General features: G+C 39.5%; 1 protein-coding gene across 1 annotated transcript in view; it reads right to left on the bottom strand.

Annotated features, from left to right (window-relative positions):
* The window catches only part of unc5ca (unc-5 netrin receptor Ca), a 172,286-nt gene that overhangs the window by 64,168 nt on the left and 91,178 nt on the right, over window positions 1–16,940 (bottom strand). Inside the window, exon 3 of the mRNA XM_054610704.1 lies at window positions 6,070–6,213. Within this exon, the coding sequence (XP_054466679.1) occupies window positions 6,070–6,213 (144 nt within the window). The remainder of the gene's footprint in view (window positions 1–6,069; window positions 6,214–16,940) is intronic.

Genomic DNA, 16,940 nt, shown 5'->3' with positions numbered 1-16,940 from the left:
AGCAATAGTGTTATGAGCGTGTTTTACAGAATGAGGGAATGTGACATTGTCTCCACGGCACCAGGGGACCGACAAATTCACCTCAATGGAAGGTGTGTGTTTCTGTGCATGTGTGCAAATATGTCCCCAAGGGAAATGTCTGCACAGGGGAGGAAGGACAGCTGTGTCCTATCAATTCACTGACCCCACTTCACTTCCAAACGCTATCCAGCTTCATAAATATAACAAAAGCAAAGATAAATTCACTTCACAACTTAGAACCACAACAGGGTTGAAAAGTACAGAGGGCAACCTTGTAGCGTGTTCTTCAGTGTGCACTCTGGTATATATGCTGTCTACACAATAAAGCAGTGTAAGCATCTATTCAGAAGATGACCTTTCTTGCATAAACTCCTCTTTTTCCTCTCTCTCAGCCTCTTCGTCTCCCTCTCTCCCTGTTCCTCTCCGCCTCCTTCCTTCTCCCTCTAAAACTTCTTCCACTGCTCAACTAAAACTGTTATTATGTTTGTGGTGAGTTTGTTGCCTCAGGCACCTCTACATAAGCACATTTCAGAGCAATTATCCCAAATGGGTGTCTCTGCCTGCATGCTACCCATGCCAAATCATAACGGTTTCCCCTGGTGGAGCTGTTCAAGCAATAAAGAGCAATGTGAGATTCTTGGGAAGAAAAAAAGCAAAGCAAAGTACTCTCTTTATGTCACTGGGAGGATCATTTGGACATCCAATTTGCCACAGCATGGCATGCAATGGAACACTCAGACCTTTGGCTTGATTGTTCCAAAAAAACTAAATCATGTAGTTTAAGTGATAGAGCACATAAGCGGGTAAGGTAATATTGAATAAACATTAGGAAAAAGAAAAGTAGCTGATTTGTAATTAAAACACATTTGTATTTAAGTAAAACAACGAAGGAGGTCCTGCTGTAGCGATAATAATGATGTGATCATGAAATGCTGTGATTTAAAAAGTAACTGATTAACTTTACTATAACCATCAATGTTGTGTTCATCTACAAGGTTTTGAGATATATTTAATGATATGGATCATTTATGCAAAATCATTGACGATTTTTTTCATGACAATATTTCCTAAGGCCATAAGTCATTTAGTATTGGGTTAGGGCTGTAGCAAAGACATAGTCGGTACCTCCTCAATCTTTGGGCCCTCATATGCAGTTTTCAAATAAACAAAATATAGAAAATATAAAAAAAGGAAGAACTGAAGGTATTCTATGACATTGAGTGTCACAGTTATTTTCAGTGTGCTTATATAGGGAGTCATTTTCTCTAAGTGACTTTAGAGAGTCTTTCCACTTTCCAGTTATTTCTCAGAACTCTCCACCCTGTCATTTCAACACTTCCCAACCTGTGATCAGCCCCTAGACATCAGACAAGGTATTTCCATCCACAGTCAAGTTTTGAACAAGTAAACAACTATTTTTGCTGACATGGCACAGGCACTCTGAAGCACAACAAATTCAACTGTTCACTTGAGATCCTCAGTGAAAACAATTATGGTTTAAAAATATAAAGTAAAAAATGGAAAAATATTTCTTATTTGTTCAAACCCTTGACCTGCTTACCTGCACATTGGACTGTTAGGGAGTCACCTCACCGATATTATAGTTCACCACGTTTGGACTTTGGAAAGTGACTTTAGTTTTGTGTGGTTAAACCAACGCTCTGGCTTACCGCTTTAACACTTAGGAGTATGCTGAAGCGGTCCTTGACATCTGGGAAAAAGCTCAGTGGCTTGCATCTATGGTGAGACATCATAACCACACACACACACACACACACACACACACACACACACACACACACACACACACACACACACACACACACACACACACACACACACACACACACACACACACACACACACACACACACACACACTATGGTTCTCACTATAAAAATGTTTATTCAGTGTTTGTGAGCATCATGAAATCTCTCTCGGAGCCAGAAACCAAGACTCTCCTGATGATGTCATCCAGAGAAAAACACTGAAGGTTTTCCACCTTTAGCGTTTGCAAAAGTGTACGGGTGAGTGTGAAGGGAGAAACTGCCTGGATCTGGCAAATGAGTTCTCATTTGAATATGAATTTCTGAAACTGCTAAGCAAGCCATTTCATGCAAAAAAAAGGCCAAATGTCATTGAGACTGTGGTTGTCAGGGAAATTTGTTTTCTGTGCTGCGGAGCAAGTTTCATACCAGAGACTTTGGTTAACATACTGAAGTTGTTCCAGTTGCTGGGTTACAAATGCCTGTCTGTATAAACAAGGTTTATGCCTTAATGAGTTGAATAGTTTGGTTTTAATCAATGCTTAAAATCTAACACAAGAAATCCCTGTTGAGTCTTGTTTTCCTTGGTCTAATTCATCCATGATTGAAGGGAAACCTAAATTCATGCAGCTGAGACATTTGCATCATAAACAAAACAGAAGAAATTCACTAACAGACATTTTCCAGTTGACACAAGGGGCCGCCTGGGTTGCCGTCTCCCCTAGTGTCTGGGCTCCTGATTGCTATGCACACACATGTCTCAGTGGAAGGTGGCAGAACAAATTGCCATCATCTGAAATTTGTGTGTCTCTGGGTGTTTGTGTGTGTGTGACCTTGACATATTGCTAATCCGTTGAAGGAGAAAGACTCGACCTGAGAGCTGCAGGGCCAAAGAGCATGACTGACACTGCATGCCAATTTGTGTGTATGAACTGTAAGTGCCTGTTATGCTTACCCTTATGTACGTCCCTGCAATGCTTTGCGTGACTGAATGTAGGTGTTTCTGTGTGTTTCTCTCACCTGCTTTATAAACTTGAATTAGGCTGCCAGCGCACACTCATAACTCAGCTGAAGTGCCCTGCTCCAAAAGACCAACTAATCACTCAGAGATTTAGTATCTCTGATTGTGTGTTTGACAGGTTTACAGGCACAACACTGATTGCCATTATCCAGCAACAAACTGCGTATTCACATAGTGCCCTGAAATGTTAATTCTACAGTTATTAAAACAGCCTGGAGATGCTGGAGAATGAAAAAGATAGAGCCGAAAAAAAAGGATGCACAAGTGAGAGAACGAAACAATGAGCACATGATGAGCAAAGCGAGAAAAATCCAAGAGAGGAGACAATAGGAGAGGGGAAATAAGGAAATGAGTGGGAAGAGGAGATGGGAATGCAGGAGAGAAATGCTGAATTGCTATTGCGGTTAAAAAAAAGACACTTTGCTCAGCAAGCTCTAGCTGCCAGGAAGCATTTTAATCACAACAGTAGATCCAAATAGGAGCCGAAAGCGGGGTAGGTCAGGAGGTTGGGTCGATTTGAAGTAAAAGGTTATCACAAGAGGAGGCTGAGTGTAATCAGATCTGGTTAAGGGAGAAATCACTGTTATAATACAAAGAGAGAAAGTGGAGGACGAAGGGGCAGACAAAGTCAGAAGGAAAACACACACCACAGAAAAAAGAAAGGAATGAGAGGCACCGATGAGAAAAAGAGAGAGCGTAAAGTCAAAGAGAGGCAGGGGTTCTATCATCTTTCTCCTCCCTGATGTGTATTGACCCTTCAAGCCTTCCTAGAGGCATCTTCCATCACCATCCCTCTGCCTAACCTCCGGAAGAGGTCTTACGTGTGTGAAATACTGTTTAACCTGTGCGAAAAATGATGAGAGTTGATTGAAAACAGAAGGGAAATGATGCCAAATAGGTAACATGCTAGTTTGCTGATACAGTGCAGTCTGTTTTTTGCAGTGTTATTCAATGTAGAGATTCAAGATTTATGATTTAGTGTAGACTACTAGAATTTTAAAACCGGGTAGCCCTTGAACAGTCCCAATTAAGTAAATACAATTTAAATATGCAAGTCATTTTAGCAAAAGTTTGTTGTAGTTATTGGTAGCAGCTGCCTCATAGAACTATTAATGGTGTAACACGTAAACATGTATACACCCATCAGCTATACCTTTTTGAAAAGGTTAGCCAGTGAACAATGTGGCCTTCACTTCTCTGTATGTGTACATATCTGTGCTGCTGGTGTCTACATTCACGTGTTTACCTGAGAGAAATGCAGAAGGATACGTACGCTTGCCTGCATCCGTCTCTCAGCGTGTATCAGCCCCAACGTAAGCCAAAAACAGCACATTACACAGCTTTCATTGCACCCGGAGGAGGGCCCATTCCATTCACGAATGTTATTAGCGGAGCTTAGAAGGATATTTCTGACTGTGTCACTAACTCTCTGCTGAAAACGTCCTTACATACCAAAGCAATGCATAGGGTAGTGAGGCTCTGTTCTAAATTCAAATGGTATTAAAAGCCAAATTAACTGAGAAACAAGTTGTTGAGGTACTGCCAGGCAACTGTAATACTGCATTGTATATTGTGTAAGCTTGAGTCAGCTCATCTTTCTATGAATGTACAAGTGTACATTTACTTTATCTAAATAATCTTGTACAGGGCCAATTTAAATAATAATGTAGTGGTCTATAAAATATATGCTCTGATCTAGTGTATAAGCATACCATAGGATACCTAAACACTATGCAATTTGTGATCTGTGTAGTAATGTATGAATTATAATGTATGATTATAGTTATATCTTTACTTCATTCTTTTTTTTCAGTGTTTTACGTAGATTAAATACCTAAGCAAATGTGTATTTTTTGCAATGCAAATAAGTAAAATAAATGAATGAATAATTATGTGTGTAAGTCAGATGGACACAAATAAATGAAGCATCCAAGACCTGCAAAAGTGAAAATGTGAGACATTACAGTCACATAAATTTCCCTGAATGAATACCAAGGGTCAACATGATGGATTACTTTCTGCAGCATGAATAAGACCAACCTGGGAAAACAAGATTTCCAGGTTGAGAGTCTGTTAGAACGATACTGTCTGTTAAAGTACTAAATATGGGGATGTGTGCAGTTTGTTGAGTGTCTGCTGAATGGACTCCCAAAACCCCCAGTTGTCCTTTTGAGAGTTTACTCAAGCAGAGCCACACTGTCAGTGTAAACCAGGTAAACCGGGGAGGTGGGGTCGATTTTGTTATTGGTATTTCTTTTCTGCTTGACCCTTCTATAACCTGAGCACTCAAGATGAGTCCCAGTTGTCTTATATGGCTGAATTGACCAGAGCAATGACGCCTAGAAAACTACTGCTGTGGGTTCAATTCTCAGGCCAGTGAAACGAGCTTTGAAGGGACGATCCATTCTGTTATATGAGGCTTACATTGAAAGAACAAACAAGTTTTCTTAGGTGATTTCTATCAAACATCTCAATTCCCTTGCCACACAGTTGTTGCAAAGACGTCAAGTGACGATCACTCACAACAAGATTCTACCTTTCCTTCTTCCCTGGACTGTTGTTTAGGTCTAACAACCCTAATATGATTTCCCAATGTGATCACTGTGTATGCACTGTTACACGGTAACACTGTCTGCTAGAGTGATATTGAGTGTGCCTGGGTCTAGTCTTGCCTGTGTTCTGTTGGTGACCTTAAAGTCAGACTCCCAGTTGTCAAATTAAATTCTTCAACAGGAAGCTGCTGATGGTGAAGTTATAGAGCTAAGTCTGCGAAAAAAAAGTCCCCACCATCTAAGATTCAATGTTAAAACAGTTTCATAGGTTCACCCCAACTACAAGTTTTGTTCCTATTCTAGTCTTACTCGTTAAAATGTTAACCTCATGGCAATAACGTGCCTCTGCACATCAAAAGAATAGAGCTCAAAGTTAAATTCCTAGAATTTTCATGAATAACACCTATTTATGGTCTCATTTTTTAGCAATAACAATTCCAAAAGTTCTGCAATTATTTCTATATTATACCCCGTGCATGAACGATTTTCTGTTTGCGTGTCTATTTGAAGGCTATCTTTTCATTTTTTGGAAGGAAAAAAAAAGACCTTGCATTTATGCATGTCCTATATATCATGTAAAAGTTAAGTATGCCTATTAACACTTGACTGTTAAAACAATGACTCACCCACACTCTTCGTGCTTACTCATGTGTGAACAGCACCCCCTGGTCTTTAAAACTCACAAGCGTGCTTACAGTACTGTACTCACATGCAATGCGGACGTGTGCCTTGCGGCTTTTGGTGGTTCCAGCGGAGCTCCAGGCCACGCACTGACACCAGTAATCTTCAGGACCAAACAGCTCCTCCACCTGCTGCCGTGTAATTTCTATACTGGCTTCTCTTACGACCAGACCTGCAGAAGAAATCAAAAGCACTGTTCAATCACTTGCGATATCAGTTGAGATTTAGATTAAAGCTAGAAAAGACTGCCTGAAATGGTTATCGAGTCACAAGTTCCTGTTCTCACCAAGCCACTGATACTCAAGAGAAAGTAAACGTCTATTTAAGCTTATACTGATGTGATGTGGCTTTTATGTTGGCTTAAAAAGCAAAAGCAAAAGTAAAAGCAAAAGCAAATGCAAAAGCGGTGCACAGTAAATATCGGCCGAGGATATTCATACAATGTCGGCTGCTTGTTAACAAAGCTAGGTCATTCTACTGAGTAGAGTAACTCTGGATTCAATGTAAACTTTGCGAGATTGTTCCTTTGCACTTCCACCATTTATCCCACTCTGCTCTCCTATTCCCCTTTTCTCTGGTGTTTTGAAAGCAACTCAATGTGAAGAATAAGTGAGAGGTTTGAATAGCTGCACACAACTGATAGAACTGCAAGGGAGCACAGATAGAGGACTGCAGAGGAAAATAGGAAATGAAGAGTGAGGGATTAACTTTCGGATATATAGGAATGGTTCAGATTGAACACAGGTGCAGGGGAAAAAGGGACATTGAGAAAATTGTGGAAATGCAAGACAATGGAAATAAATAACAAATAAAAAAAAGCAGAAAGAGGGAACAAGGACGGACTGATGAAAGTAAAAAAATTAGGGTGAAGCTCAAAAACTAAGAAGAAAGATGAGAGGAAAATGAGAGAAACTGTAGACTGGTGGAAGTAATGGAGAATAACATGACAGAGGTACAGTGAGAGGAAGAGAGAGGATGACGGAATAAGAGGTAGGAAAGGGCAATGAAATGTGAAACGGTGAGGAAACAGGAAAGGAGATAAAAATGGGTTTAGGTAAAAGTTTGTGGGGACTGGGGAGCAGGCGGGCAAAATGCTATGAAAAACGATCTTGGCAGTTTATTTCAGGTTCAGCAGTGTTACAAAGACTCAAGCAAAAATCTCTATGGGGCTCCACAGATCTGACTTAGGCCTATTACTTATGAAGCCTCTCAGTAAGTTCCTGCCACCAGAGAAATTGAGAGACAGTAAAGTAAGCATGCCAGCCTAAAGGCAAAGGGGACAGAGGAGAAGGCAAAAAGTGAGATCCAGCGTGCAGGACTGTGGCGCACCAATGGCCATTAATGGCCGGCAAGAGAATTAAAGAGAAGCCCAAGAGGGCAAAGAGTAAGAACGGCAACCGAAGCTTTTGTGGTAGCGAGCTGGGAGATGGGGAGACATGGCTTTTGAGTTAGAAAAAAAAAATCAGGATTGATAAGAAGCTAGAGGAAGATGGAAGAGGTGGAAAGTAAAAGAGGGAACTGAATATATGGCAAATCAAATAACATTGTTGGCACAGAGGGCAAAAAGGAAAGTAAGGCAGAGAGTAAAAAGCTTGCAGAAGGTATTGCTGGCACAACAAGCGATAATAGCCAGTCAGGGGGAGAAAGCTACAAGGGCAAAGAGCAAAGACAGTATAAAAAACTAGACTGAATATCAGAGTTGGAGCTAACTAGCAAACAGGGGAGATTGTTATGGCTTCGCAGCTTAAAACAAAATGGGCAAGGGACACAGCAAGAGAGGTAGAGGCTAAGAAAATGGCAGCTAAAGTGGCAATTATAACCAGCAAGCAACCCAGGACTTAAACTGAGACGAGTAGTAGGCAGTTGCAATGAGCAAAAGCCACAGCGTGTGGACAAAAAGGATGGGGAAGAGGTGGACACCAGTGGGCATACTACCGCCAAAGTAATGAGGGAAGTGATGCAATTAAAGTGAATGGTTAAAATGAGCCAGAAAACTAGGTATGACAAATGGACTCAAATAAATGAAAAGAAAAATATGCAGGATGATCCCTGAATGGGACCCGGGATTTGGGGAAACAGTAAGAGCTAAGGAGCAAGCTAGTGCGGAAGACAAATAAATGGAAAACATATTCACATTTAAAGCTTTTCATCACTAAGCATATGGCATATTAAGATGAAGATCAAGAAGTATTAGCAGTAAAATACTTTTAAATCACTGGAGCAGGTTAAGTATTAGCCGATAAATACAATAAAAACATAAATTGACAATCAAAATCAAATTTACTACAACAATTAGTAAACAATTTCTCATCATAAATAACTTATGATAAATAAGAAAATAAGAAATCAGAGAATAAGAAATTTGAAGGTAGAGATATTAATTCTGCTTTGAGGATTTACTGCAACACCTCAGCTTTTCTGACTGAAAAACTGCAGTTGGCTTGCCTTGCATAAGAGGATGCTTTTTCCCAGCAGAGGACTGAAGAAAGCTGTGCCAGATAACTTTTACAGTAGCTTTATGTGGCACTTATAGCAAGCCTTCATAAATATAGTCCAAGCTAAGACACGCTTTACACCTTGCACTTGCACTCAAAGTTTATTCAATATTTCATTATATTGAGCTCTGGGTGCTAACGCTGCCCGCAATGCAATATTGAGCGATGTCGTTGATCGTGTGTAGCTCATGTGTTGTCATCTGTGCCACAATTACAACTACATTCTCTCCTTTATAAACTCTTAGGTGCTCCCTGTTTTCAATTAGTGAGATGATTCACTTCTTGTGAAGGTGTATGAAGCAACATACAAGAGTTATTGATGTCAGCAGTTGAATAAGGGGTAAACTGGGATGTGTGTTGCAAGGTATTGCATGTATTGAAAAGGGAAGATATTAGTGAGACAATAGAACACAGGGAGTTACAGGGATGTGAGAAAACAGATTGAAAGAAGGGAAACACAACAAAAACAGGACATATAGAGAGTGAATCAGGGAGAGCCGAGTTTGTTTTACAGAGGGGAAAATCAATGACTGTAATGATGAAATGCTTTCAATTTCTCAGTGAGGCTGAAGTCAAAAGGATTCACCAATCTGACACTGCTGGCTTAGTCGAAAGGAACGGAAGAGCTGTCAGATGAGTCAACATGCACTGAGGTAATCTTTTGACTTTAAGCTTCAGAAACCTGACCAGTGATCAGTAACTATTGTCTAAACATCCTGTTTATTCTCAGGAACTAGAAAAAAAACTGTATAACACAGCTAGAGTTCTTGGCCATGTATACATATAACTGGGTTTCTAATAGGTTGTGTGCATGAGCTAAGACTTCCAAAAAGGGGAAGTATCTTTGTGAAAGCAGTGCAAAGAGATGACGTTTAACTAAAGCTGAAACTAAAATAAATGGGTAATAATATGTTGGTTTTCAATTTATGTTAAATTCAGGCACATTTGCATTGTAAGAGTCAATGACAGAACCTGTTCTCAGTCTGTCTTCAGAACCCAATGTGTCTTCAGACCCAATGCTCCAACCAAAAAAAGGACAACCAATACCAATGATGGACAGCATTGACATTTTTGGTATAAAATATTACATTAATGTTAGAAGTTATGCAAAAAAAACTTAACTGCCTTTGTGGAGATAAACATTGGTTTTAAGTTCCACTGTGTTTAAATTAAGAAGCAAAATCATATTGTTAAATATAACATTTACTTTTACTGTGTCATCTGTGTGTTTTCATGTCTGGGGATAAAAAGTAAGTGTGATAAGTCATACCAGAAAAATGTAAAAAAGTATGCAAAACTTCTCAAATTCATACCTATCTACATACTCTGTGATTCCCTTGTTTTCTTTCAGAGTCTTGTCACGACAAAAATATGTCAAACAAACAAACAAAAAAGTGGGAATAGACTTAAAGAAGATAAAGATAGATGTCATTTGATGTTGAGCTGTGCTGTTGAAACCAGTAAAGCCCCAGTTGTTTCCATTGTTTGCTAATGCAAACTCACAGAGCTAGTGTTGCCGGGCAGAGAGCTACTGAATTACCTGAGGCTTAAAAAGCCCAGATCACTCGGTGTCTTATTTTGTTGAGATACAGTGCTTAGAGCATTCATATCATTCTCTTAAGAGAAGACAAGCGTGGAATTGTGGGTCTCTATAGCATGACAGTGCTTCACATCAACAAAACCACTGCTGTCAGCTGAGGGAGGTGAGGGGAAAGAGGTAGATGAAAAATGGAAGACGAGTATCAAGACGAGTGGATACTGTCACAAACATTTCTATCAATCAAAAAACTGCACACAACCCCCGAATATTTCTCTTAGTCCTAAAGTGTCAATTCTTATAACAAAGTTTACTTGTCAGCTGGGGAGTGAAAGTACAAGTGTGGACGAATGTGCTTTGTCAGTTCTGGACTTTTTTATCTAACAAATGGGGACTAAGGGAGCGAACATGCAAAAAAAAACAGATTTGAAAAGGTTGCAGAGTAGAGATACACAAATCATTTTCTCCTGTTGTGGGTTTGCATAGCAGTGTGTCATACTATACATGTTCACTATAAAATAGCTTTTACTAAATGTGATTAGTCCACGATTTACACATTTATTTTATGCTGCAAATTCCCACGTAAAGTAGCTTTGGAAAATTGATAATTACAACAGAACGGTTTGGATAATAACTTTGCATTCCTCAATATTTTCATATTTGAATACTGTAAGATTATTGGTGTTTCATGTTGCTTGCCATACATCCATTTTCAGCAGAGTCGCCACATCCACAATTCTCTACATTTAACCTACTTGATATACTCTCATCATACCCAATTGGAATTGATGGCTAAAACTGCTTAAATAAGACCCAGATTAATAAAGAAAACACATAATGTTCATTATAAGGCAAAACTCAGATTAAGGTTGGAGAAGTCTTTCATGTTATCAAATCTGCAGAATTGTTGGAGAAAAAAACTAATGATGATCATTTTAAAGCAGGTTTTCTGGAAATGGCTTTACGCCAGTGAAACAAAAAGCAGAGAAACGTTGAGTCAATTATGTAAACGATGTCAGCCAAATTAATGGGCTTGTTGAAATTAACTGGATTTGTTCTTAATTAAAAACATTTGCAAACATATCTTTGTGTTTTTATGCATGGCAATTAGGTCCAATGTCAACCGTCTGATTAAACATTTTCATAATCTGAATCTGACAATGCAGGATAGGTTTCCTGCCATTTCAATAGTTTGATGGTCTACATTCTGTCTCTTTTCATTGTTTTTTTTACCATTTCCCTCTGTCTCACTCTCTCTCACTGTGTTTTGACGGAAATACATAGATGAGTAAACACACAAAAACAGTAATGACACAGACAGAAGTGTAAAGGCTTGATTTCTTTGAATTAGATAAACAAGACATGGAACAAAAAAGCTGGAGAGAAACACATATGAAAGAAAGCCAGTGAGTCAGGGACAGACATAAAAACAGAGAGACGGGGGTTTTAAGGCTAAATGGTTTAGAAAACGAAAGCGATAAGGAAACGGGGAGAAGCACTCAAAAGCTTTGTGGTGTTTAAATGTGATCAGCGACAGGTCAAACCGACAGGCCTTTAGGGAAAAGAAACAGAGGATACAGGAAAAAGTCAACACAACTATTATTAATTCATCATTGCCACAGAGGAAGGGAGTCTGACACAAGACAAAGGCAGAAGGTCAAAAGAGATACAGCCAGGGGATGGACAACGTAACACAAACAGACCTGCAACAAGTACTCCATCTGTGAAGTGAATACTGTTCCATTTTTGTTGAAACAGAGCCATTGAATTAACTTCATGCTTTCTGTCCTATACGTAAATAAGTAAGATACATAGAGATTCAAAACTTTGGGTGTCCCTTTACGCAAACATCTGCTCTGCTGAAGTGTTTGTGAGCAGCACGCAGCATGCCGACCAGCTCCAGGGATGTTGTTCAGTAAGTGACCCGGTGCTTTGACCTACTACCTGTGGAGGAGCTGCAAGTGAAAAACACAATTTCACTACAGGGATTCATTCAGGCTTTGTAGCTCAACCAAACACCTTATATGGTGACTGCTGCTTCCTTACTATAGCCAGTACTGTAAAATCAGCAAATACGTGAATGCCAAATATATTTCAAATGTAGAGATTACATGGATGTATGTTTGACAACGCTGTTTTTAAATCAAAAGTAAACAGTTGGCCTGATTAATTGGTTATCTGTATAGTTACATGCAGCTCAAAGGCTTGTAGATGTGATTTTTCATACATACAAGAAAAGAAAAAAAGAAAAGAGAGATGGAGGAAAACATTCGTCAAAATCATAATCAATCTGGATGCTTCCATACGGGGGTGAGACGTCACTGAATGGTTTGTATGAGTATGAAATGATGTGATTCATAGTCACCAGGGGCAACAAAGATTTCACAAAGACATTTTAGACTGCTGTGTTGCATTTGTTCAGTTAATTTCCCCCTTAGTCTAATGCATGTTAAAGTTTTACAAAAATCAAGACCCTTCCAGACTAATTTGGGACAAAGAGCCATGTTTCCATGGTAACAATCAGTGGCACCTGCTGACCAGGGGCACCAAATGACAATGAAAGAGGAAAACATGGCTCATAATGGGCTTCTTATATTGTGGAGCAAGAAATTAGAAGGGTAAGCATTTTTACAGATTGCAGTGGGCACCGTGAGTCATTTTCATTTGTCTGAGGAAAATAGGCTGAAGAGTTAGCAGGAGCACTGAGCCCTGGCACATTAAGAAACCACAGCATCTCAGCCCTGCTACAGGTCGGCACTGTGCTGAGATTGTATGTTTTATTTAAATGTCTTAATTGACCAACAATTTATGGATAATGAGTCCTACTTAAGGAGGTCTGGAACTAGACAGCTTTATGCAACGATTCTAGACATCTATCTGAAGTGGATCCAGGCTAAAGTCCCAATATATCATTGTGACCTGCCAGAGATACACAGTATGCAAGCACAATATTGATCAAATGTAACAGAAATATGAAAAACAAAAATCACACAGTCCAACAGCAGAGTCAGACATTTAGAGATGCATTTCAAAGCCAATGCTAACGATCCGAGGACATGGCATGTTATATTACCTGAGAGCCCACTATAAATGATTACATAATTATTATAGGAAAGGAGAGTAAAAGGTGGAGACAGAAAAGGCACACACAAAATTGAAAAAGAAAAATGACAACAGGATGAGAGGCAAAAAGGGAGCGTGCAAGGGTTGACTGAGTTCTTCGCTTACGTAGGGGAATCATCCAGGACATTGACAGAACAGACTCACCGGTCTGTGACCAATTGCAGACACTCAACGCAGACAGTAGCATGTGTAGACATGCATGTGTGTGTATGTGTACGCTCCCACAGTGACATTGATTGATCATCACAGTCCCTCCTGGTTCATGTTTGAGTACCTCTCCTGTGTGTGTGTGTGTGTGTGTGTGTGTGTGTGTGTGTGTGTGTGTGTGTGTGTGTGTGTGTGTGTGTGTGTGTGTGTGTGTGTGTGTGTGTGTGCATTGATACCGTACATGTGAATGTCAGTGAGCGTACACATTCGAGTCCTGCAGTGGCTCTAAAGAAGCAGTGAACCAGGACATTCCAGGACATGAGAAAAAGTCCACTTGAAATAAACACAAACAGTCACACAAACATAACTGCTTTTTTAGACACACACACACACACACACACACACACACACACACACACACACACACACACACACACACACACACAATTTACCACACAAAATAAAACAATCATTCAAAGAATCGGCAAAAACATGCAACTGGCCAATAAACACAGTTGTTTTTACCTATAAATTGATATAGACATAAACACAAAGCTCTGTTGCAGATCAGGAGTCACTGAAACAGAAGCTAATTGACCTCCTTTATAAATGTTAATGGTTGTTAATAATTGAAATCAAACAATATCAGTATAAGAAAGGGAGAGATGGATAGAAAGAGACAGGGGAAGGGAGCACAAGAAATGAGAGGAGGAAAAAGGTGAGAGAGCTTCAGCTAGAAAAGAAGATAGAGGAGAGCGGGAGTGATGCCAGAATGAGGGAGTGCGCAGAGAAGAGAAACATTAGGAGGAAGAGAAAGGAGGAGGGACGAAGGAAAAGACGAGAGGAAATCAATACGGGTGAGATGGCAGCAAAGGAGGGAAAGAGGTCACAAATCACCCAGGCCAATACTGTGTGTGTGCCAATAATGTATGCGTGTGTGTGCATGTGTATGGGTGTGAAGTCACAGGTCAGTGCTAGCAGACTAATAACCATTCACACTTTGGCTAATGGAGACAAAGTAAGTAACCTAGCACACAATATGTCATTAAGACTCTTCAAGGCTAATGGAGATCTACTGAGGTCGTACACACGTTGCTTAAGCAAACAGTGGAAATGCCCTTCACAATAAGATATGCAATCTAGACAAATAATGCTGGTTCTCACCTTAAGTCACATTAATTCAGACGCTATGGTAAGCAAGTTTAAGCAACTGTCACTGCTAATAAGGCTACTGCATTAAAGTGCCTCTCTAGAGGAGGGCAGGTTGCCTTTTGTTGTTTTGTTTCAAGTACTTTATTAAATGTTCCTTTCCGTTGGCGTTGAGACCCCAGCGGCAGGACGAGTTAGCTATGTTTGTCAAGGATATTCTGTGACAGGCAATGGAGCTGTTAAGAGAATCAAGCCTGTTCGAAGATGACATCAGTAACCCCCTTAGGCCACCCTGCCACCCCCCTCCCCAACCCTTGCCTATGACCTTCACCTGGCTCAGAAGCCCTCCAGATGAGGCTCAGTTGAATACTTTATTGAGCTGCCATGAGGCTCACATGTAGCTACACTTTCCATCCATTATACAGAAAATAAGATGTTCATAACATCAGTTTGTATTATTAATTTTAAAAAAAACATTTGAAAGTGAGAATAAAATGTATTATTGATCTGCAATCACATGTTTGAATTCAAAACTCTCAGCGCAAAAGCACAAACCATCAGGCCTTGTACTTCAGCCGAGTATGTTTTGCGTTTGTATTCATTAAACTTGTTGTGGTAAATTTAAGTGACAGCCCTACATCCTATTAACTTTACTTCCAATTACAAGCAAATTAAATTAAAAAAGAGCAACAAATGATATAAAGATTAGCTAGTTTCTGCAAGTGTCTCAATCATTTTAACATGCGCAATACTAGGCTAAAGTGGTTACTAAATTAAATGAAACCATTGTTCATTTTTATTCAAAATCTTATGAGAAGTTATTGTTCGTTTTCTTGCTTTTCCTAAGAATGTCCAGCAACACAAGCAATTAGTTGGCCTGCACAAGCCCCTGCAACAAATGACTTGGTTAGGTTTGGGATACGATCATGGAGGCGTTACTTAAGTACATAAGTTACGTGTCAAATCTAAGTTCTAACTTTTGTATGTACAATTTTACTTTCCTTTTCTTTTGCCTTCATCTACAGGTTCAAACAGACAATGCTCCAGGCTGAATTTATTTTTGTTGTAAAAAAACAAACAAACAACAACAACAAAAACAAAACAAGGGGAGAAAAAGAAATGGGAGTGAGTGAAAGAGAGAAAGAAAACAGCACAGCAGGATTCCTATCATCTTACTCCTCTGTGTGACTCCCTGATATCTGTTGGCCTTTCCAGCCCTCTCAAAGGCACCCTCCATCAGCATCCCTCCATCATCCCCTACTTCTGTCCACTGCTTTCTTCCAGCTCAGGTTTTATCTACCTCTGCTCTCTCCGATTTCAGTCAGTGGAAATTAGAGTAGAGCACAAAACAGCATGGAGCAAAGAGAAGGGAAAAAGGAGAGGGAGAGGATTGGACAGAGAGGGGGGGAGTGAGCGAGAAGACAGAGATAATAAAAGCAGTATGGGGGCCATGGCTTCTAGCTGTTTCTGTGAAACAGCAGGAAACAAACAGGAGAAAACAGCTTACAGAGTTTAGGTTTTCACACAGATAAACAGTGCGCACACACACATTCACCAGGCACAGACCTACACCGGCTTTCTATGTGATTCCCTACAACTATGTTGAATAATATATATATAGTTTTCATAATCTCTTCATCACATTGTTCAAAGGTGACCTAAATGCTTTATATGAGAAAAAGGAATGACGCTGGTCTCATATAAATAGGATATAACTGTTTCATTTCTTTGTTGTCAGTGTTTGTTCGGGTTTTTATGCAGTGCATGACCATTTGTTAAGCTCTTAAAAAACATCTATCTAAACAGTACAGTTGCAGCAAACGTTGTTCATTGCAAATACAATTTAAAAAAGGAAAGAGAAAGCATGGATACTTTTTAAAAGTTAAAGGGCAAAGAGCCATTTTCCTGGAAAATGCTCCAAATCACATTATATTGCATAATGTCCCCAGTTTAACTGTTTATTCATTTCATATTCATGTTTATTTCTGTGTGGATTATGGTGTGTTAAAAAGATACATTTACTGAAGCAGTATAATGTAGTATGCAGCCAATTTGTTTTAAATTTAAATGACATTATGGCTTTGCAAAATATAATTTGACGATAACTAATAGCATATCTAAAGAAGTTGAAAACTTTAAAAACTCAGCCATGGTTTAACCAGGCCTGAGTGTTAGTGCAACACTTAGTTTGAATTGATTGAACTTAAGTTTAGCACAAAATGAGATATATTTGGTTAATGTGGCTGCAAGACTTAATGTTGTTTGAATGTTTTGTTAGCTGTCCGGTTCATCCTGAAGCTTAAAAGACCTCACTGTGTCAATCACGTACAGTAAGAGAGCCTGAATCCACGGGTCATTAATTGAACAGAATTTCCTCTCAGTAACGCATTGTCTGGAATCCAGCAGCTAGCAAATGAGCTGCTGTTGGGAGACTAATAAATGACTTGC

This window comes from Anoplopoma fimbria, chromosome 13, assembly GCF_027596085.1.
Source record: "Anoplopoma fimbria isolate UVic2021 breed Golden Eagle Sablefish chromosome 13, Afim_UVic_2022, whole genome shotgun sequence".
NCBI classification, from domain to species: domain Eukaryota; kingdom Metazoa; phylum Chordata; class Actinopteri; order Perciformes; family Anoplopomatidae; genus Anoplopoma; species Anoplopoma fimbria.
The sequence above is the reverse complement of the archived record's forward strand: the minus strand, read 5'-3'. Positions and strand labels throughout refer to the sequence as shown.